This window comes from Nomia melanderi, chromosome 4, assembly GCF_051020985.1.
Source record: "Nomia melanderi isolate GNS246 chromosome 4, iyNomMela1, whole genome shotgun sequence".
Taxonomy (NCBI): Eukaryota; Metazoa; Arthropoda; class Insecta; order Hymenoptera; family Halictidae; genus Nomia; species Nomia melanderi.
The window spans coordinates 8,645,233-8,672,487 of NC_135002.1; the positions used below are offsets into that span (position 1 = coordinate 8,645,233).

Genomic DNA, 27,255 nt, shown 5'->3' on the forward strand with positions numbered 1-27,255 from the left:
CGATGCAACTCACTCCAGTTTTCCTATAATTAAGGTTACTTTCCTTAAATATTTCGATCGAGTTTTTAAGTACACACTAATCATGAGTTATATTCTTGTACATACTATGTCTCGTATTTCCTCTATTACGTCCGATGCTCTATTCATTATTACCGTGCCAATCATTGAATAACCGAATTATTTTTAATCGAGATTTCCATCTTGTTTTTAAAGCGCGATAATTCCGAATTCCTTGAATAGAAAAACTAAATATTGTCTTATGTTAATGTTCACTGAGTTGTAAACATTGGAGAAACAACGAACGGGACAACAAACTTATTCGAATAATAGTTCGGACAGCGAGTCTTTGTTGAAGAGAAACGATCTTCAGATTTCGAAATATCGATTACTGTAAAAAAAGGATTACGATCCTAAAAAGGTGGATGCGGGTCCGCATTAATCCAATCATGACCGTTCGCCCGCTGGAAGGATAGGCTATAAAGTTTAATATTATATAATTATATATTATATAACATTAAACATAATTGCGTAACATTCCAAATATAAATTAATGTCCTATAATATCCCCTTCATTTGAATTCCTTGAAAAACCTTGGAAACGGTGAAAGTACCCGAAGAATAGCAATACTTAAGGAACTAAAATTTCTAACTTCCCACCTAGTTATACTTAACCTGCGTTTCCAAATAATACCAAACTAAATAAGATCAACGCGTCTCGTCGAGGTAGATTCGAGAAACTATCTAAAGAAACATTAATCAACAACAATCAGAATAAAAACATCCAACGTTGAATGGTTAACCCTTTAATCCATAATATTACACCATACTCGTAATAAAAATCTCACGATTTTTCACAAATCTAAACATCATCGTTCCCTAAACCTATGTTTCGTAAATATTACTTTTATCAATCGTTAACCTCCGCATCGAATCCTCTTCTCCCAATAAGCCATCAACGCTAGAGTAATTTCGACGAGCGCAATTATAAAAGAAGTCAAAAGATCGCCGAAATCCTCGCAACGCGAACCCGGCAACACGCTCCCATTACCTCGAACTCGTGTCTAACACGCTGTTCCGCGGTGGCACGAGTTGTCAGAGTCGCGTCGCGTCGCGGTATCGAATTTCCAAGAGAAAAGCGTGTTTTTTGGATATGCCCGCAGGTAGATTATTAAAGTCGGCCACTGTGCGCGCAGACAGGACCCTTTCCGAACTTAATGATTCGATCATTGAGATGGATAGCAGCCAGCAGGGTGGTGGAAACGAATGGCGTGGGTCGGAGGTAGTAGGAGAAGTGCCAGCGAACCAGGAGAGGAGCGGCCCGTGCAGAAAAGTAAGCTCGATCCCAGTTCGAACGGTTCGCCGCGATCGTTCCGTCTCTGATTTAGCCGGTTCGCGTGCAATTCGATCGCGCGAGAAACATCCGACGCTTCGTGGACGACCGCGGAGGAATCACGTCTGGGAGGACACGCCGCTCACGGCGCTCGCCGATTCTCGTTTCCGTCTTCGTTTCGAGCACACGGAAGTCTTTTGCCACCCCCGACGACATGTTCCTGCCTGGTGGCCGTAGGCTGTACGCTGTCAAATCGCGCGTGTGTCCTTCGAGAACCAACATCTTGAAAAGTACGTACAGCAACAGCTTTGTTATTCGAATTAACCCTCTGGCGAGGAATTGCCTCATTGACATCAGGGTATCGTATTTAAACTTTAGAATAAATCGTTCAATTTCATTGAAACAGTTCATTTATTCTCTGAATAATTTTTCTTCTAGTTAGTATTTAAGTGTTTCATGTTGGAATTAGTAGAATCCTTCTGATGAAGGTTCTGGGTGTTCTGAATGTTGTGAAGGGGTTAATCGTTGACATCGAGGTATCGTATTTGGCATGTATACTTTAGAACAAATCGTTTAATTTCATTAAAACAGTTCATTTATTATTTGAATCATTCTTTTTCTATTTGGTACTTAAGAGTTCGATGTGGAATTAATAGAATCCTTCTTATGATGAATGTTTTCGGTGTTCCAAAAGTTGTGAAATGGTTAATTTCCGAATAAGGGAAAATATTGGAATAAGTTTGTTTATGTTGTTGGGAGATTATATTTTTTAGTTGATGGTCCTGTAGGGTTTACTCTTAGGTATCGGTCGAGGGTTATCGATAATTTAAACAAATTTTAAGTGTGTTGCTCGAGTATGTTTTTTATTTAAATAGTAGAGTATATGAATTGTCATAGTGAAATATTGGTAATACAGTTTTTAGTGAAGATCATTTTTAGACGATGAATGTTTTGAGAAAGTGGGAAGCTTGATTCTTGAGTAGCTTTTCTTGCTTTTGCATTGCTCGATTCCACGTTGTATCAATGTTACAATTTCATTAAGCAAATGTATTAGGAAATTTTCGGATTAAATTGAATCGGACAGTATGTAAGGGTTAGTTGTATAAAGGATCACTTTCCACGATCTAAATATACGTTCAAATGTATTCATTGAAACTTCAGTTCCACTTTAGCCACGTAAGTTCGATTTAATCTGCGATTTTTCGTCGTTTATCCAACACGAGGAAACTTTGAAAGGGAAACAGTGAACAGTAACAGTAAAATGGATTAAAACACGATTGCGAGAAACATTTGATTATTTTCAAAGTTCAAGTCCTGCGATCACGAACATTATGATCACAAACTTCGAATCGTTCGGTCACGCGATAAACGAACGAACCAATGTTTCGACTCACGCGCAGAAAATTTCACGCAATACAAGAACCGTGCCAGTGAAGTTTAGTGCATTAATCACGCGTAGTGTTCGAACACGCCTGTCGAGTGCGTGATCCAGAACCAGATCTATTCGCCCTCCTGTGACATTTTCATCGGCTAAAGAATAATCTCTTTCACTTGATGAACGTTACATAAAAATTCCGATAATCGATCATGTCACTTAATATCACTCGATTATTCCATAAAACCGATTTACAACATCTATATTAACACAATAACAATTTGTCAAATGTTTAATGCATGATTCTCTTAACTAATCTTTGTAGAAAGGGAAAGAAGTTTCTTCAGTTTCTTTTTTGCGTGAAATTAATGGAGCAACTAGATCTACGATTGTGAAAATTTGTAAATTCGTTCGGTTGTTAAATAACTGTTAATCTCGTGAAATTCTTACGTAGAATGGTGGCCTTGGTGGTTACTTCTGCCAGGATGCCTGGCATCCTGGACAAGATACATCGAAGAATACGATGCGATCAGAGTAGCCAGATGCGATGCTCGTTGCGGAAGGAATTACACTGACGAGGTAACTAGAAATTACATCATTAATAAAGTACATTCAACCGAGCCACTCAACAACTATCCAAATATATTCCCTTCCCGCAACTAAGTTCCCGTTTCGACTCGATTCACGTTTGAATTTGACCGTTATACTTCAATCTCGAATTCAAATTTGAATTCTAATCATCGAAATTGTTAACATCAACTCAGAATTATCTATTTGGGACTTGTAACGTGAATATAATTATCTAACACTCTTAACACTACGTTTACTAACATTTGTCGTTCACTTTGGTTTATTGTTCTTAGCAGAATAAACATTTATCCCAGCAGATTTCAAATTCTTCAATTTCTACAGCGCCTTTAACTTCCTATCAATTCTTAAATCAGTATTAATAATATTAATCATCATTGTTAATCGTCATCAATGGCCGGAGCTTCCAAATCATTTGAAAACAACTACAAGAAAACTGACGTCCAATGAAAATATTTACTAACATAAGTAACCGAATGATAGCGCAACTTAATTATAACGATACCAAATCATTAACAACTAATCCCAATACAATTTGCCTCTATTACAAAAGAACAGGTTCCACCATATAAAACGTTAAAACTTCTCGTGGCAGTCGACGTGTCAATAATCTCAATATTACTATTTAATTAACCCAAGAACATACCAAATCATTGACAGATAAACCCAATACAATTTGCCTCTGTTATAAAAGAACAAGTTCCATCATATAAAACGTTAAAAATTCTCGCGGCAGTCGACGTGTCGATAACCATAATATTATTATTTAATAAACCAAGAATATCTCACGAAAGCTTCTTTCTCCCGAGAACTCGGAAATAGTAACCGTACCACTATCATTCCGTGCCAGTCGTATAATAAAGTGCCGATACGTTTAGCGTTAAATCGCTACCCGGCCGCGAGTGTGCTGCGTGCCAACTTTTTGCCGCTGTACACGTGAACGGAACGGTACCCTTCCTCCTTGCAACAAAGTATCTGTACATCCTGTAACCGGCAGTGGCCTGTAACTCGCTTACGAAACTCGATGTGGCCCCCGTGTCCTTGAGGGCAACAGTGTATGCAGAATTTTTGATCGTGTACCGATCAATTTTAAATGTTGATTGGCAATTTGGCACTCGTTAGCGTCGCGGTATAAACTGGTTCTCCGATGGACACCAGAATCCCCGTAATGCTGCCCGCGTTGTCGCTCCGAGTAACAGAGCCCCGAGTGAGCGCACCGGTGCGCTTCACTGGAGTGGCGAGGTTTTGTGCACTTTCGTCCGCTACTGATTAATTATACGAGTGTCCCTGAATTCGCATCCACTTGAATCGTCCTCACGCTCGACGATTTACGAGGTCCGCCACGACAGTATGTACACATGGAACTTCGAAAATGTTAATCCGCCGTCTGCCCTTTACGACGCGATCGCGAGCGAGTCTCTACGGAACACGGAGACGATCATAGAGGCGATCGATCGATCCCACGAATTTTCTAACGCCGATGATTTTCCGATATCGACATTTTGCCAGAAGCGACTCTTTCCGTGTACTCAATATATTATTGAGAAAGTAGTGATAATATTAATATTTTTCTTAGATTGTTTTCAAAGTCGAAGGTATCCTTGATAAAATGAGACTGAATTGCAGAATGGTAAACGAAGAAACTGGTGCTAAGGAAAATTGAGAGTGGGTTAAAAAGTGGAACAGGGTTAATGTTCTTTCATTATTCTCGCGAGTATTGTTTTTATATGCTCAGTTACAGGTTTTTGTAGAGATTTTTCTGAGATTTTTCAATTGATTCAGATGTCACTGGGAAGATGGACAGATTGGACTCGTGTCGTTTTGAAATTTGTGATGGAAATACATTGCAAGTAACGGATGATACATCCGATTTATTCATTTTCCGTAAGATCGAGACACGAAAGTACCATTTCCAAAAATCAATTACAATAAATTCCATCTCAACTTGACGTCTAAACTTCTCTCACTTTATCTCTGTTTAACGTCCGAATGTAATAGGCTATCAGAAAACTCCAGGTCGAAATCTGAATTTCCATCGAAAGACGTTCGCTGGAAGTTAACGGCGCGACGTTAATTCGCCCGAATAATTCAACGTTCAAATTCCTCGCGCGGCCGTTGGAACAGTAAAACGGCACCTCTTTTTTCCCCATCGGTGCCGTTTCCAACGCAATCCGAATAGTACTTGTATTTTTAGCCGAGCGATCACCGAGCGAATCACGCGACATTCGTTTAATATTTGAACTATTGAAAAATCGAATTCGTTATAACGAACCGAGTGAATCGAGGCCGTACCTTGTACGGCGTTTAATTTTCATAAGGAGGCGGAATCGAGTTATTCCCCCCGACAGACGCAACGGCCCAATTAATTTCATAATTTTCGTAACTGATAGGTCGGCCCGCGAGCCTCGCCTCGGCGCATATGCATACGGACCTATCGTGCACCCAGGGTTGTTAAGTTATGTCGTAAAATTGCTGACTCGGATCTTAAGAGTTGAGCGGCGCGGCCGCGGCTTGAAATTACGTTGGCATTTACTGCGCGACTTCCCTTCTTTATGACAATTCATCACGTGGCAAAAAATAATTGCCGTCGTTGGGACTCCCAAACATTTACCATTAAATAAGGTTCCCGCGCTTCGGATTAAAATCACGGGGTGGGGAACGGAGGATGAAGAAACTGAACCGCTGCGATTACGATCGCCACTCCCCTCGCCAATTAACTTAATCAAACTTGTTTGACATCTTGATATCCTTAACAATTATAACCCGTGTGATTTCCAATCAGCCACGGAGATCCTGATAACTGCTGCGTATTTCAGCTGCCGCGGCAAAATGGCCACGCGCCCCGTCCCGGCGTGCTCGGCTCGATTCTTTTTTCGCTGGTGCCACGACGGAGTTTCGTTTACGATTGCCCGCGCGGGATGCTCTATGCGCTTTCTCCGGGTATTGAAGTGAAAGTGTCGGAGAAATTCGTGTTTTTAACCCTTTACGAGTGACCTTTTTTTCGACGTCGAGGATATTCCTCGAAGCGCGCTCGTAAACGAAAAATTTGAACGTTGCGGAGAAAGGAAGTCGTTTATTGGCCGACCGTCTCTTCTTAAGACGATGTTGCCTACTTAACCGTTCGAGTCCCAGGGATTATTGAAAAAAACACTGCCGAAAAGTACCGAACAGCGCAATACTGCTTGCCTGAATTAATTGCGACAGGAGCCAGTATGTTTGCTGGTGTCAAATAACGGATTCACTCTTGTTTTCACGTCGTCGAACTTATATTATTTTTATAGATTTTTTTCAGTAAAAATTATTGAACAGGTAACAACAGAATACAAAGTGTATTATTTCTATTATTTACATAATTAACCAGCGATACGATGTACATGCGTCAGAAATATTGTGCGCACTATTTCGACAAACTGTGAGCGCACCGTCAGTTGTCCGTAGTGTATAAATGTGCTGGGTCTTTTCAACGTAAAATCTAAACAGCGCGGTCGCGCTGCTTGGGACTCAAACTGTTAATTAACATTGAAGGTTGTAATGTAGATATTTATGACAAAAATCGTATCGATTAACGTCCTCTTAGCGCAGTCACGTTTCGTGAACTTCGCAGAATGAAAACAACTGCTCTTTGTGGACGCGTTGTTAACGTCAAGCGATGAGACTATGCAGAGGGTGTAATCGTAACAGGTTTATAGTCTCGTAGCTCGTATATCAACAACTAAAGTGATCGCACAGTGTTTCTGGTAGTTTTTTTTTTAAGGCTAACGACTCTTTCGTATGAAAGTGAAAAGTAAATGGACGTATCAAGGAACTCGTGACCTTATAATCATAACATAGTCACAATTACATGTAATAATTATTGCATCACTTGCTTGCGATGCGATAAAGTGTGTATAAATGAGCATGCAAATGTTCGGTTGATAACAGAAGTTTTTTTCCAAAAGAGTTGCAAAGGTTTTCCGTTTTCCCAGGCATGCGGTTAGGAATGCCGCTCGCTTCGAACAGTTGTTTATTTTCCTTGGAATACTAATAGCAATATTTGAAACATATTTGTTAATATTCCGTTCCATTAATATTGGGAAATAAACGAATTGCACTTCTCCTCGGGGGAATTGCCATCCGGTTGCTAAATAATTGAGCACGCTTGTTTAGACTGTGTTCATTTGATTTATTCCGACCTAGATGCAACGCGAGACTGAGAACGTTCCCCTTCCAAGCCGCATATTCCTAGATGCGTGCAAAATAATTCTGACATCAGGCGTTCGCATTCTCCGGATGTAATATCGTCGAAAATAATTTCACCCGATAAAACAATGGAAAGTCTCTTCGTATACTTCAACCCCCGACTAACAGCTTCTTTCCCGATTAAATTCACATGGATAATTTCGCTAGTAAACATTTCTCGGCCAGAAAAACGATCTCCACATTCACTTCAGAAAATTCATTAACCTACAAGTATTGAATATTTCGATACGCAAGATTGAAAATACAATTTTCACCGAGCTACACGTCAATTCGCATTCGTCTGTTTACCTTGCGCATAAGAAGCTCCACCGAGGAGCATAGAGAAATCGATTGACGGTGTGATTAAAATAAAATATACGCAACCACATACAGTAAAACGAATCCCTTAGTTTCTCAGTTGCGATATTCAAAGTTGTTCATTAAACCGTGGTAATTATTAAGTTCGTTTTATCGCGTCTGTATCCTCATCAATCTTCAACGGTAAGCAACAGAACCTGATCCCTCTTGTCCTTTCCTTCGCCCAACGATTCTCGCGTCTCGTCGGATGACAAATATCAGTATTAGCGTGAGGCATCGTTACATCGACGTTTACCACCGCGGAACGTTAAGCTACACGAGTTTCCATCAATTTTATTCGGCCAGAGTGACACGCCGCCGAGTGTCCGCACTTGACAAATCGCCCGGTTAACGTGTTTTTGCCGGACACTTCCGCGGCCTCGTCGTTACCTTAACGCCCCTCTTGTTCCAGTGCATGGAGAACTGTTTGGACTCGAATTACACGAAACCTGGCTATTGCCCCGACCAATCGTCGCTGTCGCCGTTCGAGGCTGCCTGTTTAGTCGCCTGCGTCGACGATTCCCGGTGCCCGGATTTGGCTAAGTGCTGTAAACACGACTGCGGTGTCACCTGCGTGCATCCGTTGGGTTTGGACAATGGAACCGGTACGCGTTTGATCATTGTTGCCTTTGTTCGGCCGTGATCCGCCGATGCTTCCAGTTCACGGTTCCATCGCGTTTCCAGACTTACCGGAAGTCCCCGAGAATCTGCAGATCAGGCAACAGAAGAGCAATCTGGTCGTGCTGACCTGGCGGGACCCTAAAGCGGCCGGCGACGACGTGAGATATCTGGTGGAGGAACGACATTTACTGGGCCCGAGATACCTGGAGTCCAGATTGAGCTCTTGGGCGGTCCGACATGTTTCGACGAAATCGCACGCAACACTTCGCGCCCGACTGAAAACTGGGCACTGGTATCAGTTTCGTGTGGCGGCCATTAATGGAAACGGTTCCCGGGGATACTCTCAGCCGTCCAGGCCTTTCAAAACGAAAGGTGAGTCCGTTACAGCGTGAGCTCCGCGATCTGCATTTCGTGAAATTGTATTGGTCGGGCTAAGTAACGTGTTTTATACCGAGTGAAAAGATCGGCGAGCTGAAATACACTAATGTAGAAATATATTTCGATGAAGTCACGACGGTAAATATAATATATTATTACCGGCGAGAACGACGTAAGCTTACGAAGCAGCGAGTTCGACAGAGTATCCTCACTAGATTCGGAATTCGAACGATGACTGCTGTTCCTTGCAATTCGGCTGCTATATGCTAAAATATGGAAGGGAAAGGATGACCAAGGCTTAGAGATAAACCCTGATCATCGTGACTCAAGGATAGGACCTGGTTTTGCTGAAGATACTCGGAAACAGCGAATCGTTAGGGCAACGTTGCAGATAATGCGGATTGGTCATCCAATAAACGTGTCTTTGGCGAGAGATTTATTCTACACGAAAGCGAACTAGTTTATTTTATCGGTCGGTTATAACTTTTGTTCACTTCTGTGAGACGCGTAGCTTTTGAACTGTGGACAAAGTACAAGCGAATATCATTTAGACGAGTATCGTTCGAATAAAGATTTTGTTCCCTTAGCGATCTTACCTGGAAAAATTGTTTGTCTCGCTTAATTTCTTAAAGATATCGGTATCCGTTGCAAATTGTAATGGTTTATTCAATCTAGCTTGTACATACTTCGAACTTTCGTGCTTGTTATCGAAAGATCAGGATTTATAGTTTTAAAGACGAACTTCATTCGCTTATCAATGCGAATGAACCGTCGCAAGAACAAGACGAGAATTAATCTCCTCTTCTTTCGAATTGATGTTTACATTACATTTGATCGCTATCGCCTTCACGCATTGCCCTTCTATTCTCGACGTACGTCCCTTTATCAGCTCACCTGTGTGTCTCCACCGTCAATGGCCGCGTTTCATTACGTCGAGTGCACGCGCGTGCAAGTGCTATTAAAGTATTTCCACAGCAATTATCGATCATTTACCGTGCAATCACTGGCCCCCGCGTTCCCCTTTAATCGTTGCTTGGCGACGCACACTAGGGTGTCCCAGCATGACAATGAACCATCATTATTGGGTCTCCGAAGTGGACGAAGGTATTCGTGTATTCTAATAAAAGCGAAACACGGATAAACAAGGAATCGCGTAGAAAGGAAATCATTCCGCGTCCCGTTTGCTCGGACATAGTCGGTTTTTCGTATACTTCGAGGAAAATGTAATTCATTGTTTTCAGAGCCCCGGAGCCCCAAGGAGCCGCAGAACCTGACGTTATCCGGCGCGCGTCTAATCGGTGGAAAATTGCGTGTCATGCTCAGATGGGGGAAACCGGCCTCGGATGTGCCGATTACGTTCTATAAAGTATTTTGGAGCCGTCTCGTTCATGGCCCGTCCAATAATTCCCTCCTTGTTTACCATCGGACCATATTAAAAGTAAGTTTCGCGAATATCGCGTAAGTAGAGTAACTTAGAGAGAGGCGGCTCAATATTTTTATAAAGCTATCGCGTCGTATCACTGTCATTTAACGAAGAAAGATATATTTATGAAGTCAAGTGCGTATAAGAAGAGTAGTTAATAAATTCTTGCATCTTAGCGCAAGATTCAGTGTAAAACAATGGAAAACATGAACATTTTATTAGGATAATTTAAATGAGACCGGACCATCTCAATAAGAATTACTCTACGTGATACTGATTCGCTAAAAAAATATTTCATCAACTTCGCAGAGTTCGACAATAATTGAATTCCAATTTGAATGCGATCGCTGGAATTTGAATTTACCATTTCCAGTTGTTTCATTAAATATATATCTCCGTCTGGTGGAATATAATTAAATAATTATGAATCCTGCCGTTGATAGGATGCTCAAACTTCGAACTGAAATGACCAACGTTCATGAAATCACAATTGAACCGTTTGTCGAGATATAGTAATACTCGCCTTCGTCGTTCTAACTTCCAGGATAAAACCTGCTACGAACTGAAGGACCTGGAAATGGACTATCAGTACTTTCTTCAGGTGCAAGCGGTCGCGTTGTACGGGGGCAGGCGTTTGATGTCGCGGAAGTCTTCGAAGGTGTTCAACAGCACGGACTATATGGCATACGGTAAGATAGTAAGAAACTCAAACGCGTCGTTCCCAAGATCCTCTGGTAAACATCTCCACCGAGCTTAATAATCAGGATAACAAACGAAGAAGTGCCCTTTCATTGAAGCCGACCGAGAGAGACGTTCTCGCAGGTGCGAGCCGAATCAGACTAGCCTTCAGCTGCGACGCGTGATTTGCCAGTGCGGCGAGCTCAGGGCACGGTTGGTTTGGCCTGTGGACCACCAGGCGAAGGCGTACAATGTCACCTGGCGAGAGGAGTACTGTCCACCGTTTCACGACAAACACCTCCAACAAAAGCAAACTTCCTGGAAAGTCGTTCAGGTATCGTTACATATTTGTCCCTTTGCACGTAATCGACCTGACATTAACCTCTTGTCCTGCGATTTCATTCACGACTGAATTGGAACTATTCTATTCTTAAACAGTTACTAGAGTATTTTATTGTTAATAATTTACTAGACTATTTTATCGTTAAAAATCTACTAGACCATTTCGTTGTTAATAATTTACTGGAAATAGAAGGAATTCCATTCCTTCTCGTGTTCCACATTTGGCGAGGACGAAGTATTTGTAATAGAAAGATAACGTTTAATTCAAATTCGAAAGAGTAGAATGTCATTTACATTTGCTGATTTCTGTTCGAAATCTTTGTCGCGAGTCTGACACGATATTGCATGGCAAGGAGTTAATCAGTGATTTTTATTAATTTTTCCAATTTTTATTCATCGATTCGGTCGTGACAAAATAATTCTACGTTGAAGATGCTCGATGTAATTTATGCTTTGAACGTTGAATACTGATAATAGAAGAATGGCACCTCATTTCAATCAACGAAATGTGAAGTATTCGTTAAAATGAAATGGAAGTGATATACATTAAATTCGGGTGGAGGTAACGTGTATTAAATACAGATGGAGAAGTAATATTTATGAAATTCGTGTAGAATTCTTTGTCAGGCGTTTAATAACACGAGATTGTAATGGGCGGGGTTCATTGGATGGCGTTTTACCTTTGAACTTCCGCGTCAAGCGGCATTCTAAGGGTTTCTATATCGCCCACTGTAACATTGATCAAGTCAATCAATTGTAAAGTTTCGCACGATACGTTTTAGCTAGGCATTGAAACATTTTTAATTATCTGAAAACCTTTATTGAAAACCAATGTTACAGACAATCAATATTTTAAATAACCGATATTTAAAGAAATACACAAATTCTCTCCGTTTCTCAAAAATAATGTAAAAATGATGAAGATTGTGTGGTTTCAACGTTCAACGCTTGATTAAAAATCGAAATTTAATTGTTGCATTGTTTACAGACAGCGCACCTCGATTTACATCTTCGAAAGGAATGCATGTACAGTGTTAACGTACGAAAAGTTTACGACGACGACAGCAGCAATAACGAGCACGGGGCCAGCATCGAATTCTTCGCCAGCGGATGTCAGAACGAGCACGATCAGAAAGCCGGGAAACATTCCCGCGGTAAAACCATACAATGCAAAAACAAATCGTCGCGAAAGAAACGACAATACCCCGGACTATTTGTGATATAACGTATCATTTCATTCGCCCTTGTGTACTGGTTGAACAGCCGATTGTTTCATGTTGCCTGATTTAAGTTAGGCCAACGTTGAAGCTTAATTAGGTTCCATTAATGATATAAGTGTACAGTAATGTGTACGTGTCACGTATATAAAATGTATTGCTATGGTTTTTGTAACGACTTAACGGTTCAAAACAATTTGGACCGAATCCACGGGAACAGTACACAAGGGTTAAATATATGTTAATCATATACAGTTACGGAGGCCGTGATTTTACGCAGATTTTACCATTAAACATAATTTACACACGACAATAACACGCGTAGGAATTTAATATATGAACACGATTTATTACGACAACAATAATTTAATGAACAGAAAACTGAACAATGTGAAAAATAAGTTGGACCTCGGCACCGTGGCTAAAGAGTAACCATCCAGACGATGATGAACTTTTCTGCCTCCCAGGGCTTGGACCGGCCTGTAATTGAAGCTCAGGGTGCCGTTGTCTGTTCCAATGTTTTTGAACACTTTCAACTGCAAACGAAAGGAAATGGATCAGTTAATCTCGTTTAAATACATTTTTCTTGTGTTTCGAACTTAATAAAAATTCGACGAACTCTTGGATCACGAAATAAATTTTTATATACATAGGGTGTGCCATTTTAATCTCTTCAGATAAATATCTGTGACAACATGGGAAATCCATTATCGTTCCAACTAAAGTTCCGCGAAGATAAGAAAAATCGATCGGGTTAATTTATCTAAGGTAATTAAACCGTAAAGTTAATTTAACCTTAGAATGACCTTGGAAAATCTGATGAAAGTCAATTGAAAAATATTCGACGAGAGACGGGTACGACGCGCAGTCATCAATTATTACGGAAAATCTAATGAAAATTACAGTTTCCTGTTTAATAATACGAAATTGAATTTTGCAAGGCTAATCGAGATCAAATTAATGACAATATATATATGTATATATATTTGGATATCCGAAAGCTTAACGTTTTTTGATCGAGAAAATTAAAATAGCTTATCTTGTATAAGATTACGGAGATAAGGGTTTAAAGTTAGTAAAAGATAAGAATAAAAATTCTGTCTTGCGTTGTGATTGTAGATAGTACGATTGAAATTTATATGATTAATGCGTCAAAGATCTGTAGATACGAATTTTAGCTATAAATACGTTTCTCTTTAAATTGACAGTGACTTTACTGAAATACTCGAGTTTCAATAAATTAACCGAAGCAAATCAAAGCAATGTCTGTACGTACTATCTAAAAAAAAATCCTCAACTGATAATTGAAATAAAAAAATAGTGAGTCAATAAATCTGTGGTGAACAACTTCTATGAAGGCAACAGTCGACATAAGATAAGAATATAATGTAGAAGGTACAAGAAAAATTTAAGTACGATTAGATTAAGCCCTAGCCATCGACAAAAAACAGTTGCAAATTGCCATAATTTTCTTCCTCTTTTATTAGACTTTCGCATTAAATTCTAATATTCATATTACAACAATTGTTTACACGTTTACCTGATTACACCGTATTCAATTACACCTTAATTTCCTCGACAAGTTTTTCTTTGTGTACAAAATAATAATTCAATACAGAGAACAGTGGTGGGGAAGAATCTAAGGGATGATTAATAATAATTAGTACGAATAATGGTTAAAAATTTCTCTGATCTAAAATAATTTGCCAATAATTTCATTCTTAACTTTCATCTGATATTTTCATGGAGTGCCATCTTTGTAGAAAGATCAAACACAATATCTGTTTACACGAAGCGTGTATTTACTTCCAGCGAAATGTTTTCAATGAAACTCTTGTAAGATAGAAATTCTGTTCTCAAATGATTGCACTGACCTGTTGCTCAGATATCGTGAGTTTTTCAGTGAGTATCAACCACGTGACGGATTCCTGGCATCCTGGAGTAGTTAGCGAGCCAGAATAACGGTAATAGGTGGTATGGTCCTTCGGGAGAAGAAGATCAGGGATCACCTTAGATCTCATTTTTGCTGTGCTCTTTCCAACCCACTTCGACACTAACTCCGTTGCTTCCACGATGGGCGTTATGCCCTCGTTGTCTTCATAATCCAACTATAACACAGCATTTCTCGCAATTAACAGTTATATTTCCTTCAAACAACATTCACGCAATTAACAATATTCTATCGAAATTATCCAATTATTAACCCCTTGCCCTATGATTCATTTCTTCGCTATGATCGATGTAACTACTTTATCGTTAATAATTTATTAGGAAATGACACAATTTTTATGCTTATTCTACGTCTACCTTTCCTTCGAAGGTTAATAATTAATAATAGAAAAGTAATATTTAACTTATATTTAAAAAAAAATATAAATAACACTTAGATTTCTCGAATTCAGTTTGAAATTTTCATCACGAATCTGACACGATATTGTAAGTCAAGGGGTTAACTCTATCGAACGAGCATTTCTATTAAAACTTGATGCAAATATTATTTCCTAACTCATTGCTGCAATAAAAAATATCCCTAACACGTCGACTGCCACGAAAAACTTCAGAGTTCTATATATCGTTTCTTCTTTTGTAGCAAAGATAAAAAGGAATCACTTCTTTTTTAGCATTGCGATCGTTAGGTTATATTATTATCTATTTATGTACTCTCTTGAACATTGTCATTCGACGTCAGTTGTCTGACAAATTATAATTGTTTTCAAGTAATTCGGAAGCTCCGGTCATCGGTGACCACCGTGGCAGTCAACGTATTAAAATTAAAATATCCTAAGCCTCCATCGGAGTCTGTCCGTAACGGTACGAATTAAATTGAAGTTTTAAAATTCGGTGAACGAAGGAAGTTCGAATGAATTCTTTGGATATTTTCATAATATTAATAATTCATTGATTACGTGTAACGATCTTCTATTTGTATGTTATTTTATTCTATGACCACCTTAACAACCTAGAAATTTGTGCTGACGAGTGTACCTCGAACAACGTTGCGACAACCGCAATACCGTCCTCATGTTGCGAGGCTACGGTGACGTTCTCGTACTGCTCGTTGTAGTGGACGAAATGCACTTCCAACGCATCGCGGTCCCCGTCCACGGTGTGTTCAGCTGGCCAATGAAAGTGTATTTGCTCCAAAATATACGTATAGGGCAAACTTCCACCTTCCAGCTGGATCGGCAGACCGATAAGCTGTATTTGTACTAGAAATCAATTAAATTCCCAGGAAGTCGTATTCCATAATGAATTCAGTTCATCGTTAAAAGCAACTGCGAACCCCGATGCAAATACATTCACCGACAAAAGTGACCGATTGCTCGGAATTCGTTAGAAGAACGTTTGCTTAACGTCGTCGTTTCATAATGCTCCTTCTTTTTCATCGTTCCCCAATGAATTGTATAGACATTAGAATGAATTATCGATAAAGAATTATTAATAATCAACGAATGGCGATTAATCGATAGGATATCTCGTTCCGACTAAGTACTTACCGGAGTGCCCGTTGTTAGTGATGTTCCCAGAGAACGCGTAGTCGTATCTCACGAATTTCAAAGCGCCAAGATCAGCTTTCTCGGTTTTTTCGGGAACAATGTTTATCGGCGACTGTTTCTTTCCAGTAGCGCATAATCCTTGCCATTGCGCTGGGCCTAGGTGGAAAATAAGTATAAGCGTTGTTTATTTACCTTCGGTCTTGTCTGTCTCTCATCGATGAATTTTAATTTAAGAAATTCTACAAAGTGCCGATACCTTCGATGATTATTGTATTTTAGAAATGAATGTTTACAAATCTGCTTAACGGAAACTGATCAAGTTATCGATAACGTTTTACGGTGAGCGGCAGAAATAGTGAAATTAGAAAGAAACCGGGTTAAAATTTTCAGCGAGAGCTTAAAAAAACGAGAATTGTAGACAACTGAAGGAGGCAAATACTTGAAGTGTAGGATAAGTGTCGTCACAGATAAGAAAAGAATGTTTGTCGCATCACTTCATTTATTAGCGTTGATCGGGACAGAGTTGTTCCCAGCGCGAGCGTAATTTAATTCTCGAATTTTGACTCGATTAGACTGAAGTAATATGAACAAATAGATTACCATGATCACCCCAATATCCCCAATCACTTGATCCCGTGGCCACGTATAAACCTGAAACATATTTCCGTTCATGGAATAGAGTCAAAATGAAACGTCAACAGTCGGGTTCGTGGTTCAATATTAGATCCCAAAGAATCGAGAGAAATTCAAAATAAAATTTCAGCTGGCGTATACATATTCGGAATTAAATAAAAAATTGAATTCCAAGCGTCAGGCACAGCTTTTCACTAAACTCATCATTTAGTATGAAACTGTAATTAAATGCGTATGAACGTACATTGGAAAAATATAATTTCAAAGTAATATACGGTCGATGAACTTTAATTATACTAAGGTTTCAAATTGATTGACATCATATTTAATATTGACAATTGCAAAGATTATATAACACGGTTCATAACAGAAAATCGTGTTCACTCGTTTCTCGAACTTTCTTTGGAAAATCGTTTAGTAAATTATTGGGGCGGAATAATTTCTTCGAAAATGAGACCAAGTTTACACGAATATGTGCAATACTTGGCATTAATACTAACAGTTTTCGCACACGAAACTTTGCTATCGTCGCGTTTCTTTTCAAAGCCGAAACTGCACAGGCGTCGGATTATAAAACGAAGAAAAAATTTCCGAGAAATGTTCCGTGTTGTCGCTGAACGTTTTAAATTAGCAGACAATCAGCGTTCAAAGTAACACCGGCACTTTCTAAATTACCGCTTTATATACGACCGGTGAACAATTCGAACGACCTGCTGATTTTAATGAACATAATACACGCTTCCGGTTGCTGAACAGGGATTACGTCGAACTGTCTATGATTACTTTGAAATCTCCTTATGGCTTTCAGATATGTGCATTGAAACAGAACAAAGCACGTGAACTAAAAGCAAAACGGTGGGCAAAATGTCTCGTGAAACTCCGGGCAAGGCAATCGGACGAAATAACCGATAGAAATTTGAAAAATTGTCGTTCCACTTCACAACAGTTTAAAAGGTTCCATTTACTCAACCGTTTTGACAGAAATACCAGTTCCCTTATGCTCCCTTTCATATTTCACTGTATAACCAACGTGCACTTCACGTAATACACCATAAAAACAAGATTAGAAGCAAACAATAATTATGTTTAATTGAATTACAGAATAGAACGTCTCCTTAGGGTGACGTTAAAGCAGAGATCAATGGAAACTCGGAAATCATCGACGAACACGAATAGAATATTTATCAATTAAAATATAATAACGATCGTGAACAACATACTCCGTCATTTATTCAATTAACTGAGCTGTTCAGGTGTGAATTTACGAATTAAAGGTGGAACGTGCGTGAATGATGAACGTGTCCATCTTCTTTTCGAAGATCGTTCGATGAAATGTCGTAGAAGAAATTCGTGAAAGGAGGAAACGAAACAACTTGTTTCTTACCTACAATGATATTAAAAATGATGTACGAGCTCTTCATCGTGAAACCACCGTACGGAACTGTCAAAGCTTGCGATCATCCGATGATGCGTACGTGATGACGATAAGCATATAACTGGTGTACGCGACGCGAATCTAACTGGCTAACCCCGAGATTACGCGAGACCCTATTGCACGGGATTTAGTTTGTGCATCGTGCTCGATGCATAGTGGTTACTATTTCTATTAAGAGCTACCAATGAACAATTCACTATTTCTTTGACCCGTTAACCGAGTAGCTTTTTCATAATAAACGCTCGCACGGTCGCAATGAAGAGTGAATGAAAATGATTTTCGGCCATCGTATTCGCTAAACGTGTTTCTCCGAGTGTGTCGCATATTTATACAATTACTTAACAGTACTCCCGTTGTACCGTTTCATTAAAACTTCGCAGAACCAGTTAAATGGTACGATGAAAATGATGTTTCTAAAATGACGTTTCATGAACGTTCATGTAATGCCAGCTTTTATAAATTAGCGTAGAAAATTTTGAATTTACGTGGATATTTATTACCTATTAATTGGTTACAACATTTGTTATATACGCGATATTATTTGGTTAATACATGTTTAATCATTTTTTTCTGTTTTTATCTGTTTACACGTATTAGGAAGTTAATTTGACTACTGACAATATCTACAATGTGTTGCTTTTCAATGCCTTTTATACATATTAACAGCGTTTCTGTTAAATTTTTAAGATTGTTTAATTTTCGTTTGGATTTTAACAGCATCAGAAACGTTTTAATCATTCCGTGCGAGTTTAACTCGCAGTACCATCATACCATACCGTACCATACCATCAAAAGTTCACGTACGCCACTGTCATCCTTAAATTGGACCAACCATAAATCCACTGGAATACGTCAGTTGCCAAAATACAGACTGCAAAATTCTAGCGAGTAAACTCATCTTAATGGGAATATTCAGGTATTTTTAGATGACGAAGCACGGGCAGGATTATTCGCGTTACTTGTTAAACTTGCTTCTGCGATCAATCGAATACCGCACGAGTGCCCACGATCGAAAGGCTAAGCGGCGCAAGACATATTTCTGTAAAGTTCGTTCCGAACGAACCGACGAAACTTCAACAAAAATTCGAATCTCTCGAATCACTCTACGAATCATTACGAACAACGAACTAAAATATTTCTTCCGAATTCTAAAGAATCGTTAACTCCTTCAAATGAAATTGTCCATATCTTAGATTTCGTTAACGATCTACGTAATCCAGAAACGTGATATTCAGCGCAATTTGGAATCATTAAAAACAATACATTTTAATGACACTGGACACGACCCAACAATGAAATAGGAGTACTCTCGATGCCGTCAATTCAAATTTTAGCCGTTAAGTTAACGCGAAGAAACGCGAATTGAAGAGCCAGAGACGACTCTGTTTTCGGGAAAACAATCTCGCTGCTGAATAATTATAATTGTAATCGTAATCTATTTATAATGTTGACCTCGGACACGAGACGAGTGGAACGGTGGAACAAAGAGAGAAAGACAAGGGGACGGAGAAAAGGATAGAATGTAAGACGAAGCATCGTCCGACAGAAATAGAAAAGCGGCTCGAAAGTTTAGTATCACCGAACGTGAAGTTCCATGTGGTTCAAGTACCCATAGCCTGTTTCCCGTCTCTGTGCACGGTTTATCATGCGTGTCCCAATAAGATCGTCGCTGCGTAGCCGCGATTCTTCATCCACGTCGACCGATCCGGACCCGAGGGAACGAATCAAAGACTATTGCCGCAAACTGGTCGCTTTCATGTGCACCCAGGTGGGCGTCGGTGGACTCGTCGTCGGTTACGCAATAATCGGAGCGTTCGGTTTCCGGATGATCGAGTCTCAAGCACAGCTTCCGTCCACGGTCTGCGTCCGGGACTCGATTAGGAAAGGATACGCGGACAGGTTGTGGTATAGCACGGCTAGCAATCAGACGGTGAACGTGTTCAACAAAACGGCGTTTTATCTGTTGTCGAATGAGATCCTCCGCAGCTACCAAGAGAACTTCACCAGCAGCTACAAGAAGGAGAATTGCAGTGGTCTGTCGTCGGTCGATCTATGGTCTTTCCCGGCGGCGATGATGTTCTGCCTTTCCGTCTTCACGATGATCGGTTACGGGTCTTTGGTGCCCCAGACAGCTTGGGGGAAAGGTGTCACCGTCATATACGCGGTTTTGGGGATTCCCCTGTACGTGCTGTACTTCCTGAATATGGGCAAAGTACTGGCGCAGACGTTCCGGTGGCTGTACACGTGGCTGCACGAGTGCACCGGCAAGAAGAAGCCTGGCCAGAGGATTACCGTGCCTTCGACGGCCTGTCTCTGGGTGATATTCGGGTATGTGCTAGGTGGTTCGATCATGTTCGCGGAGTGGGAAGGATGGGACTACTTAGACAGTGCTTATTTCTGCGTGACATCGTTGTGTAAAATTGGAATGGGGGATCTCGTGCCCGGTTGGACGCACGGTGACCTGACCACTGACAGCCAGACCAAGCTGATAATTAATTTTGTTTATTTACTGCTCGGCATGGGACTCATCGCGATGTGCTACGACCTGATGAAGGAAGACGTCTACGTGAAGGCGCGCGAACTGAAGGAGCAATTCATTCAAATCGTCGACGCCGTGCATTACCAAATAGAAACTTGCTGTAAATCGGAAATGATCGATTGAATGCGCTCCGTCGACCCTTCCGGCGAATTTTAGACTGCAACTCGAATTTTAAACCGACAATTTTAGTGAACGCTATTATAGATATTTCTATTTATACCGATACTAATTTAATTGAATAAGCGTTGCATTAATCGGAATATCAACATTTACGTGTATTGTGGCATATTTGTAACCGCGTGGCTAGATAATAAAAATGTTAAGATTAAATTATCAGGTACATTAAGTCAGGGAATTACAGAATCGAGTTATATCGTTTCGTAAAATTTTGTGATTCATGGTTTCATAAATCATCGAACTTATTTATTTCCGAAAATCAATTCTTTTGTATGCATTAAAATGATAGTACAGAATGATACTTTGTATGAAAGTCTCACATGAAAAGTATCAGAAAAGCTGTATACTATTGTATAACTAACATTATTCTTTTTCAGTAATTTCAATAATTTATCTATGTAAAGATTTTATAAGCTCTCTTATTTATTCTCCCATCCTGATCTACCATTGCTTTTAGTTAATTTATTGAATTACATTGTCTTCCATGTTTATGTGTATTTTGTAATAATTCTCTTCATACATTCTTTATTGTACTTATGTTAGTTGAAAACATCTCGACAGTATTGTAAAACATTTATACTATTTATAAAATACAATTGTTAACAGTTTCAACTGTATTAGCTGTGGATAAATGTATCCTGTTGAAAAATGAAATTTTTTTTAGCAGTATTGCCAGTGTATTCTATGTTGTTAATTTTACTATACACGACATACGGTATACATTGTTTCCTCAGTCATGGAAATAGTAAGACCAGCCATCTAGTGTAACCGAAGTAAATCTTTTCTCATTAGCCACAGACTTACCTACAAACGTTACATGGTACGAGAGTTTTTGTCTAGTACTTGGGGGTCCTCAAGAGGTATCATTTCTGTGTCGCACTCGACATTACCGATAATCTAAGATTTTAGGTTAGTATTAGGAATCAAATTATACTTTGATTTATGAAAGAAAAGCTTTTGGAGATAGTCCACTTCTAACCGTGTATTTCGTTGGGCAGCCAACTGCAACAGCAGAACGTCTTTTTCCCTCCTTTAGACGGAGTGTTACTCTCTCAGTGACACGGTAAAGCTGGTTTCTACATTTACCGAAGATATCTTACGCCTCGACGCGTCGGTATTTCACTGTGTAGAAATTCATTTTCAGTATTGCCAACGTGAAGAAAAATGTAAAATACTGTGGTTTGAACTCATGTACACAACTTCATAATATAACCTTAACATAAGGATGGTCAATACGTTTTAAACTATTTATACTGTTATATTCTATTAATTGTTTAATATAGCTGGTCATGTCTTTACTCCGCAAAAGTCAGGTTCGATTTTTTAAATCATATTTATAGTACATACTATTGCTTTCACCTTTATTAAATAATCTTGTTATTATCTTTATAATACTTTTACAACATAAATTATTCAGTTATTAAATTTACTGTGTTAATTAAGTATAATCAATGTGACTGACAACTTAAATTTTAGCATTGGGGAACCTTTGCACGTATTTGGCATATTTATGATGCCAAATGGCAAGATCCATTTATAAGTGCAAAAGTAATTACAAGGTATCTTAAAGGATTATATAAACCTATATATCATCCCTTAAGTGAGTGTCATTTTATATGTACATTAAGAAATGAATTTTATGAAATATTATTTTAAAATATAAAGTATTTTACTTTTATTTATTATTTTTATGTAGATGAATGCGGTGATCATGTAATAGTAATAAATAGCAAAGACATTGCTTTGCGTGGAGATGAATGGCAGAAACGTGTATACTTTCACCATACAGGATATCATGGCGGTGACACATGGACACTTGCATGGGAATTACATTCTAAAGATCCAACAATGGTAAATGATTCTTAAAATATTTTATATATTAGAATTAATGTCAATTAATATATTTTAAATAAAATTATAATATTTCCTTTTACTGTATAGATTATGAAGAAAGCAGTTTATAGTTCAATGCGTGGAAACTTACAAAGAAGATATGTTATGGAAAGATTACATGTTTTTGAAGATTCAAATGTTCCTGAAGATATGTTACAAAATGTCAGCAATCAAATCAAGGGAGTAAGGCCTGTTCCAGTTAGATTAGATCATATACCAAATGAAGAGAAAGAAAATTTCCCACGACTTATAAAGCTTCCAATGGATTATCAGTTAAACACATAAATGTACACAGTTCAAACATCTTTTTACTTGATTGCATTCATGTATTTTAATGCCCAAATGAAAAATAAATTGTGAATTATTATGTAGTGCATTTATTTAATCATATATAATTACATATACATAAAATATATTAAAAATATCTATTTATCTGTTATTAATAATTTTCCTTTTTGTTTTAATTTGCTATCCAATATCTTTTGTCTTTTTACCTCTTGTTGTTTTAGCAATTTAGCATGTCTTTCAACTGCATAATCAATTTCACCAGTTAACGTCATAATCTTGCTCTATAAATACCATATTTCATTAATATTACTAATATCACCTAGTGTAATATGGAATTAAATTGAATTGAAAAATTACCACATATTCCTGGTGTTTTTTAATGCGTTTTAATTGTCTAATTCCATATGGAGTAGGTCTATTATCTTTATAGGAAAAGTCCGGAAAATTAACCAAAGGACCAGTACTGTTTGCATTAATTGGTAAACCCTTCCTACAAATATTTCATGATAATCAGTCTTACAATAAATTTACGTCTTTATAAATTTACGTACTTCTTCCTCCAGTCCACATTCAAACAGGTTACTGAAGATGTATGTAAACCATTAACAGTGGCAGCCAAATCTGTAAAGTTGTAAAATATGATTACAGTTATCTAAAAAATAAATTTTTCGTAGTTGTTTTCAGATTCGTATTAAAATCTACTTTTGTTTCAGAATGGTAAGTTAACTTAAGAGTATCACAAAAAATAATACTTATGCAGTAAGGATTTATTGACTAACTTGTATTACAACAAATACGCAACAATGCCATTGTATTCGTTATTGATATCATTTTATTTGGACAAAATATTTAACCAACGGTAAACATAACCAAAATCGTTACGTTTTATATTATATCATAGAATATACTAACAAGGAATAGTTCTCTACTTAACAACGTGTGAATAGAATCACCAGAAGCTTGTTGATTTCTGATTGGTAGAGTTGCTACCAATTAGAAAGTTTGACAGTTTTTATGCACGCGATGGAATATTCATATTATTAATTTGCATGGAGATTAAAAAAATACATTGATAAAAACTTGTAAATAAAAATTGTACAATAAGGTAATTGATTATTTTATAAAATATTGGAACAGCATTATTTTAATTGTTCAATATAACGATACAACATTTAATAAAATTAATATTTCCTTTATTCATACTTATCACTGTCAAATATCTAACTAAATAAGATTTTTTAATTTATTCTACTTATAAGTTAAAATATAATTTTTGTTCATTCGTTTCATAACAAACTAAAATATACTAACATTATAATAATTAATTTCGTTACAGTATAAGCATATCCATAGTCCAGAAATAATGTCCTATTTTTCATTTCAAAGATATTATTTATATTTTTAGACTCTTTTTATTGGTGTATCTGTTATAAAATAACAGTTAATTCCATGATAGTTTGTTTAATTACTTAAACACTTTTAATTAATAAAGCTATAAAGTAATAAAATAAAATGTAATAATTTTCATAATTTTAATTTTTGTCCAGAAATTAATTATATTAATATTTCAGAAAACGTAGCAATTATACCTATATTAATACCCACAGTATGTAGATTTCTTTTATATAATTTTTATCATATTAGAAAATAAATATCTAAAATTGCAAAATGTAAAAAAGATGTATTCATAGATGGCATTGTTGGTTACATAGAAAAAATCTTGTGGCTTTCACAGCAAAGGCACTTAATGTTCTGATACAACCAAAGCAACCCCTTATTATCTAATGACTAATGTATCAAACAATATTTTAAGAGATGTTTGTAAATAATTATTTATATAGATATGCACATAATTAATAACTATAGTGAAGTAATAGTGTGTCACTTGCGTTATTTTTTTAATAATTGATTGGATTATAGAAAATTAAAAACAATAGCTTAGTTATTAATAATTTGAAAATATCCAAATAAAAATGTGGGTGGCTTTTTAAAAATCTTTTTTATTCGATATTTAATATCTTTAACACATTTTTTTACAGTTTCACTTCAATAAAGTAAATAATTATAATTCCTTTATGTAAGATAAAATACTGTCAAAATATTAATTTCTGTTGTTTTTAAATGTATATTTGTAGATGTTTAATCCTGTACAAATAAAACATGAATGTATAAGTGTAGAAGATGCTAACTCTAATGATAGAATTAACGCATCGTTGGATAATTCCAAATATCCACTATTTAATAGTGCGGGTGTTGAGTATAAATATAATCAATTACCACAATTTTGGAGTCATGCACAACTGTCAAATGAGATACAACCAAAGACTGAAATGCACGGCCAACAAAGTTTATTTCAAATGGAAGTGGGTTTTATACTTTCAATAAATATATTTTGTAAAATATGTAGTTTCATTTAAAAATGTAAACTATTTAATGAGATGTTGAAACCTTATTTATAAAATTCATAAGTCTCAGTATTTGTTAAGTATTTTACTAATTACATATATGAATATTTTAGGAAAATGATCCTACACCATACATGAAAGATTATGCGCAAAATGGTGTGTTATTTCAAACCAATCAGGAAAGCAATGCAAATCAGAATCAAACGAGTCAACGATATCACATAAATAATATTCAAAAACCTGAACAGTCAACAATTTCCCAAGAAATGCAACAGTCAAAACTTACAAACCAAGTATTAACTATATCAGAGCCGATACCTTCGATTAAATCAAATCTTCCTATAAGATCATCTAAAGCTTCTCCTGAATTAAGTGTAGGAAAAAAATTTAAATGTCAATGTGAAATATGTTTCAAGGAATTTGGACACAAAAGTAATTTATTTATACATATGAGGACTCATAACGGAGAACGACCTTATAAATGTACTCAATGCGAAAAGTGTTTTACACACAGTGGGAATTTAGCTATTCACATGAGAACGCATTCTGGTGAACGACCATATGGTTGCCAAATATGTGGAAAAATGTTTAGTCATAGTGGAAATTTATCAACGCATTTAAGAACTCATTCAGGTGTCAAACCTTACAAATGTAGTATATGTAATAAAGAATTCAGACATAGTGGAAATTTGTCGATACACGAAAGGATACATTCTGGAATTAAACCATTTCAATGTAAAGTTTGTGGAAAAGATTTTTATCACAGTGGAAATTTAACAACTCATATGAAGAAACATACCATAGGTACTAATAATAGTAGTGTTAATCAATGTCAAGCTAACAAAGATCAGACAATGCCAATTGCAATAAATTTTAGTAATACTGTACCCTTAAATACTTTTACAAATAATATATCTTTAAATCCCACTGATATAAAAGTGATATCTAATGCAAGCAACATTGTTCCTATAAAACATGAAAGTAATGATGAAGAATTAACGAATGGTGCTGAAATGTTAACGTCAACTTAAACATCTATTAAATATGTATAACTCAATATTTTAATAATACTTCTGTTTATAAAATTTATTTTTTAATTAGAATTGACCGAAAGAAATATTTTTATCTGAGCTTGAATTTCTTATTGGTCAATTGTCACTAAAGTGATTATAAATATATAAAAATATGTATTTTTGGAGTTAGATATAATTTAACTCATAATACGACATGTAAAATATAGTATAAAATATGTGCAATTTGAAATAATATATTAATTATGAATCTATCGTTCTGCTATTAAGACTATGTAACTAAACCAGACATACATGTCTATTCTAAGTGTCTTACTTTATTGACCATTTGTAATGTTCAGTTTAATAAAATGTCTCACTATTATTTTTTATTTTATTGCAAATTATTTACAACTTAACAAATGCTTAATTAATTATAATTAAACTAATCAGTTTTACAAATCATAAACTTACTGAATTTTTAAAGTCAAATAAAATTTTCTTGTTAAATTGTATGTATCTGTAATGTATATAACCATTTTTTAGAAAATTGTGAACATATAAAGTTAACCACGTACCAGGTGTATAAAAATTAATGTAAAGAGCACTGCAGCATGATTTTACACCTCTAGATCGGTGAAAATTTCATTTTCAAGTCCAATTTTTTTTTTATTGTAATATATTCTACTAATAGTATGGTGTTCTTTACATTTACTTTTTTATGATCTGTACTTAGCATTCAAAGTACCTTTTATTGCATTTTAAATTTTAGTTATAAATGTAATATAAATACAAATATTTTTTTTTATTTTCTAGTAATGTATATTATATATAATAAATTTTTATATAGT

The 27,255-nt window shown here is 36.9% G+C and overlaps 6 protein-coding genes across 11 annotated transcripts; 4 read left to right on the forward strand and 2 right to left on the reverse strand.

Moving 5' to 3' along the window:
* The first annotated feature begins 1,299 nt into the window (after window positions 1–1,299).
* Kal1 (anosmin-1 Kallmann syndrome 1) lies at window positions 1,300–12,535 on the forward strand. Its single transcript, XM_031994006.2, has 8 exons — window positions 1,300–1,620; window positions 3,160–3,284; window positions 8,281–8,473; window positions 8,553–8,861; window positions 10,109–10,305; window positions 10,835–10,979; window positions 11,088–11,302; window positions 12,299–12,535. The coding sequence occupies exons 1-8, from the start codon at window positions 1,545–1,547 to the stop codon at window positions 12,533–12,535; spliced, it is 1,497 nt and encodes a 498-aa protein (XP_031849866.1). The 5' UTR covers window positions 1,300–1,544.
* Window positions 12,536–12,877: 342 nt separating this feature from the next.
* Window positions 12,878–18,375, reverse strand: LOC116434983 (carbonic anhydrase 4). Of its 2 annotated transcripts, XM_031994007.2 has the most exons (6): window positions 18,042–18,363; window positions 16,625–16,675; window positions 16,025–16,180; window positions 15,513–15,736; window positions 14,402–14,635; window positions 12,878–13,063 (listed from the first exon to the last, which is right to left on the reverse strand). In XM_031994007.2, the coding sequence occupies exons 1-6, from the start codon at window positions 18,076–18,078 to the stop codon at window positions 12,878–12,880; spliced, it is 888 nt and encodes a 295-aa protein (XP_031849867.1). In that variant the 5' UTR covers window positions 18,079–18,363. The 2 variants fall into 2 exon arrangements, with proteins under 2 accessions (XP_031849867.1, XP_031849868.1); XM_031994008.2 differs by lacking the exon at window positions 16,625–16,675 and having other exon boundaries at window positions 18,042–18,375.
* Window positions 18,376–19,605: 1,230 nt separating this feature from the next.
* On the forward strand, window positions 19,606–21,156 carry LOC116435033 (TWiK family of potassium channels protein 18). Its single transcript, XM_031994115.2, has one exon. It carries the CDS (start codon window positions 19,738–19,740, stop codon window positions 20,752–20,754), a length of 1,017 nt encoding a protein of 338 aa, XP_031849975.1. The 5' UTR covers window positions 19,606–19,737; the 3' UTR covers window positions 20,755–21,156.
* A 788-nt stretch (window positions 21,157–21,944) lies between these two features.
* Window positions 21,945–23,068, forward strand: mRpL13 (mitochondrial ribosomal protein L13). The gene is made up of 4 exons (XM_031994014.2): window positions 21,945–22,121; window positions 22,285–22,408; window positions 22,505–22,659; window positions 22,750–23,068. The coding sequence occupies exons 1-4, from the start codon at window positions 22,098–22,100 to the stop codon at window positions 22,984–22,986; spliced, it is 540 nt and encodes a 179-aa protein (XP_031849874.1). The 5' UTR covers window positions 21,945–22,097; the 3' UTR covers window positions 22,987–23,068.
* Window positions 23,056–23,937, reverse strand: mRpL52 (mitochondrial ribosomal protein L52). The gene is made up of 4 exons (XM_031994015.2): window positions 23,769–23,937; window positions 23,541–23,610; window positions 23,347–23,479; window positions 23,056–23,270 (listed from the first exon to the last, which is right to left on the reverse strand). The coding sequence occupies exons 1-4, from the start codon at window positions 23,818–23,820 to the stop codon at window positions 23,127–23,129; spliced, it is 399 nt and encodes a 132-aa protein (XP_031849875.1). The 5' UTR covers window positions 23,821–23,937; the 3' UTR covers window positions 23,056–23,126.
* LOC116434984 (uncharacterized) lies at window positions 23,569–27,201 on the forward strand. 5 transcript variants are annotated; one of them, XM_031994010.2, is made up of 3 exons: window positions 23,569–23,706; window positions 25,125–25,352; window positions 25,508–27,201. In XM_031994010.2, the coding sequence occupies exons 1-3, from the start codon at window positions 23,704–23,706 to the stop codon at window positions 26,423–26,425; spliced, it is 1,149 nt and encodes a 382-aa protein (XP_031849870.1). In that variant the 5' UTR covers window positions 23,569–23,703; the 3' UTR covers window positions 26,426–27,201. The 5 variants fall into 5 exon arrangements, with proteins under 5 accessions (XP_031849870.1, XP_076222601.1, XP_031849871.1 ...); XM_076366486.1 differs by lacking the exon at window positions 23,569–23,706 and adding an exon at window positions 24,577–24,595; XM_031994011.2 differs by lacking the exon at window positions 23,569–23,706 and adding an exon at window positions 24,653–24,964 and having other exon boundaries at window positions 25,508–27,200.
* Window positions 27,202–27,255: the final 54 nt, after the last annotated feature.

Bases quoted from the DNA above. Each gene is read 5' to 3' on its own strand.
- LOC116435033 (XM_031994115.2), top strand. From the start codon at position 19,738: ATGCGTGTCCCAATAAGATCGTCGCTGCGTAGCCGCGATTCTTCATCC.
- Kal1 (XM_031994006.2), top strand. From the start codon at position 1,545: ATGTTCCTGCCTGGTGGCCGTAGGCTGTACGCTGTCAAATCGCGCGTG. The intron at 3,285-8,280 runs GTAACTAGAAAT...CTCTTGTTCCAG, and splicing joins GAAGGAATTACACTGACGAG to TGCATGGAGAACTGTTTGGA. The intron at 8,862-10,108 runs GTGAGTCCGTTA...CATTGTTTTCAG, and splicing joins CAGGCCTTTCAAAACGAAAG to AGCCCCGGAGCCCCAAGGAG.
- LOC116434983 (XM_031994007.2), bottom strand. From the start codon at position 18,078: ATGAAGAGCTCGTACATCATTTTTAATATCATTGTAG. The intron at 15,737-16,024 runs GTAAGTACTTAG...ATTGATTTCTAG, and splicing joins CACTAACAACGGGCACTCCG to TACAAATACAGCTTATCGGT. The intron at 13,064-14,401 runs GTCAGTGCAATC...TTTCGTTTGCAG, and splicing joins TCACGATATCTGAGCAACAG to TTGAAAGTGTTCAAAAACAT.
- LOC116434984 (XM_031994009.2), top strand. From the start codon at position 24,774: ATGACTAATGTATCAAACAATATTTTAAGAGAT. The intron at 24,807-25,124 runs GTTTGTAAATAA...GTATATTTGTAG, and splicing joins CAAACAATATTTTAAGAGAT to ATGTTTAATCCTGTACAAAT. The intron at 25,353-25,507 runs GTGGGTTTTATA...TGAATATTTTAG, and splicing joins AAAGTTTATTTCAAATGGAA to GAAAATGATCCTACACCATA.
- mRpL13 (XM_031994014.2), top strand. From the start codon at position 22,098: ATGTCTTTACTCCGCAAAAGTCAG. The intron at 22,122-22,284 runs GTTCGATTTTTT...CTTAAATTTTAG, and splicing joins CTTTACTCCGCAAAAGTCAG to CATTGGGGAACCTTTGCACG. The intron at 22,660-22,749 runs GTAAATGATTCT...TTTACTGTATAG, and splicing joins ATTCTAAAGATCCAACAATG to ATTATGAAGAAAGCAGTTTA.
- mRpL52 (XM_031994015.2), bottom strand. From the start codon at position 23,820: ATGATATCAATAACGAATACAATGGCATTGTTGCGTATTTGTTGTAAT. The intron at 23,611-23,768 runs GTTAGTCAATAA...ACAACTTTACAG, and splicing joins GCGTATTTGTTGTAATACAA to ATTTGGCTGCCACTGTTAAT. The intron at 23,271-23,346 runs GTAATTTTTCAA...TGGTATTTATAG, and splicing joins AAAAACACCAGGAATATGTG to AGCAAGATTATGACGTTAAC.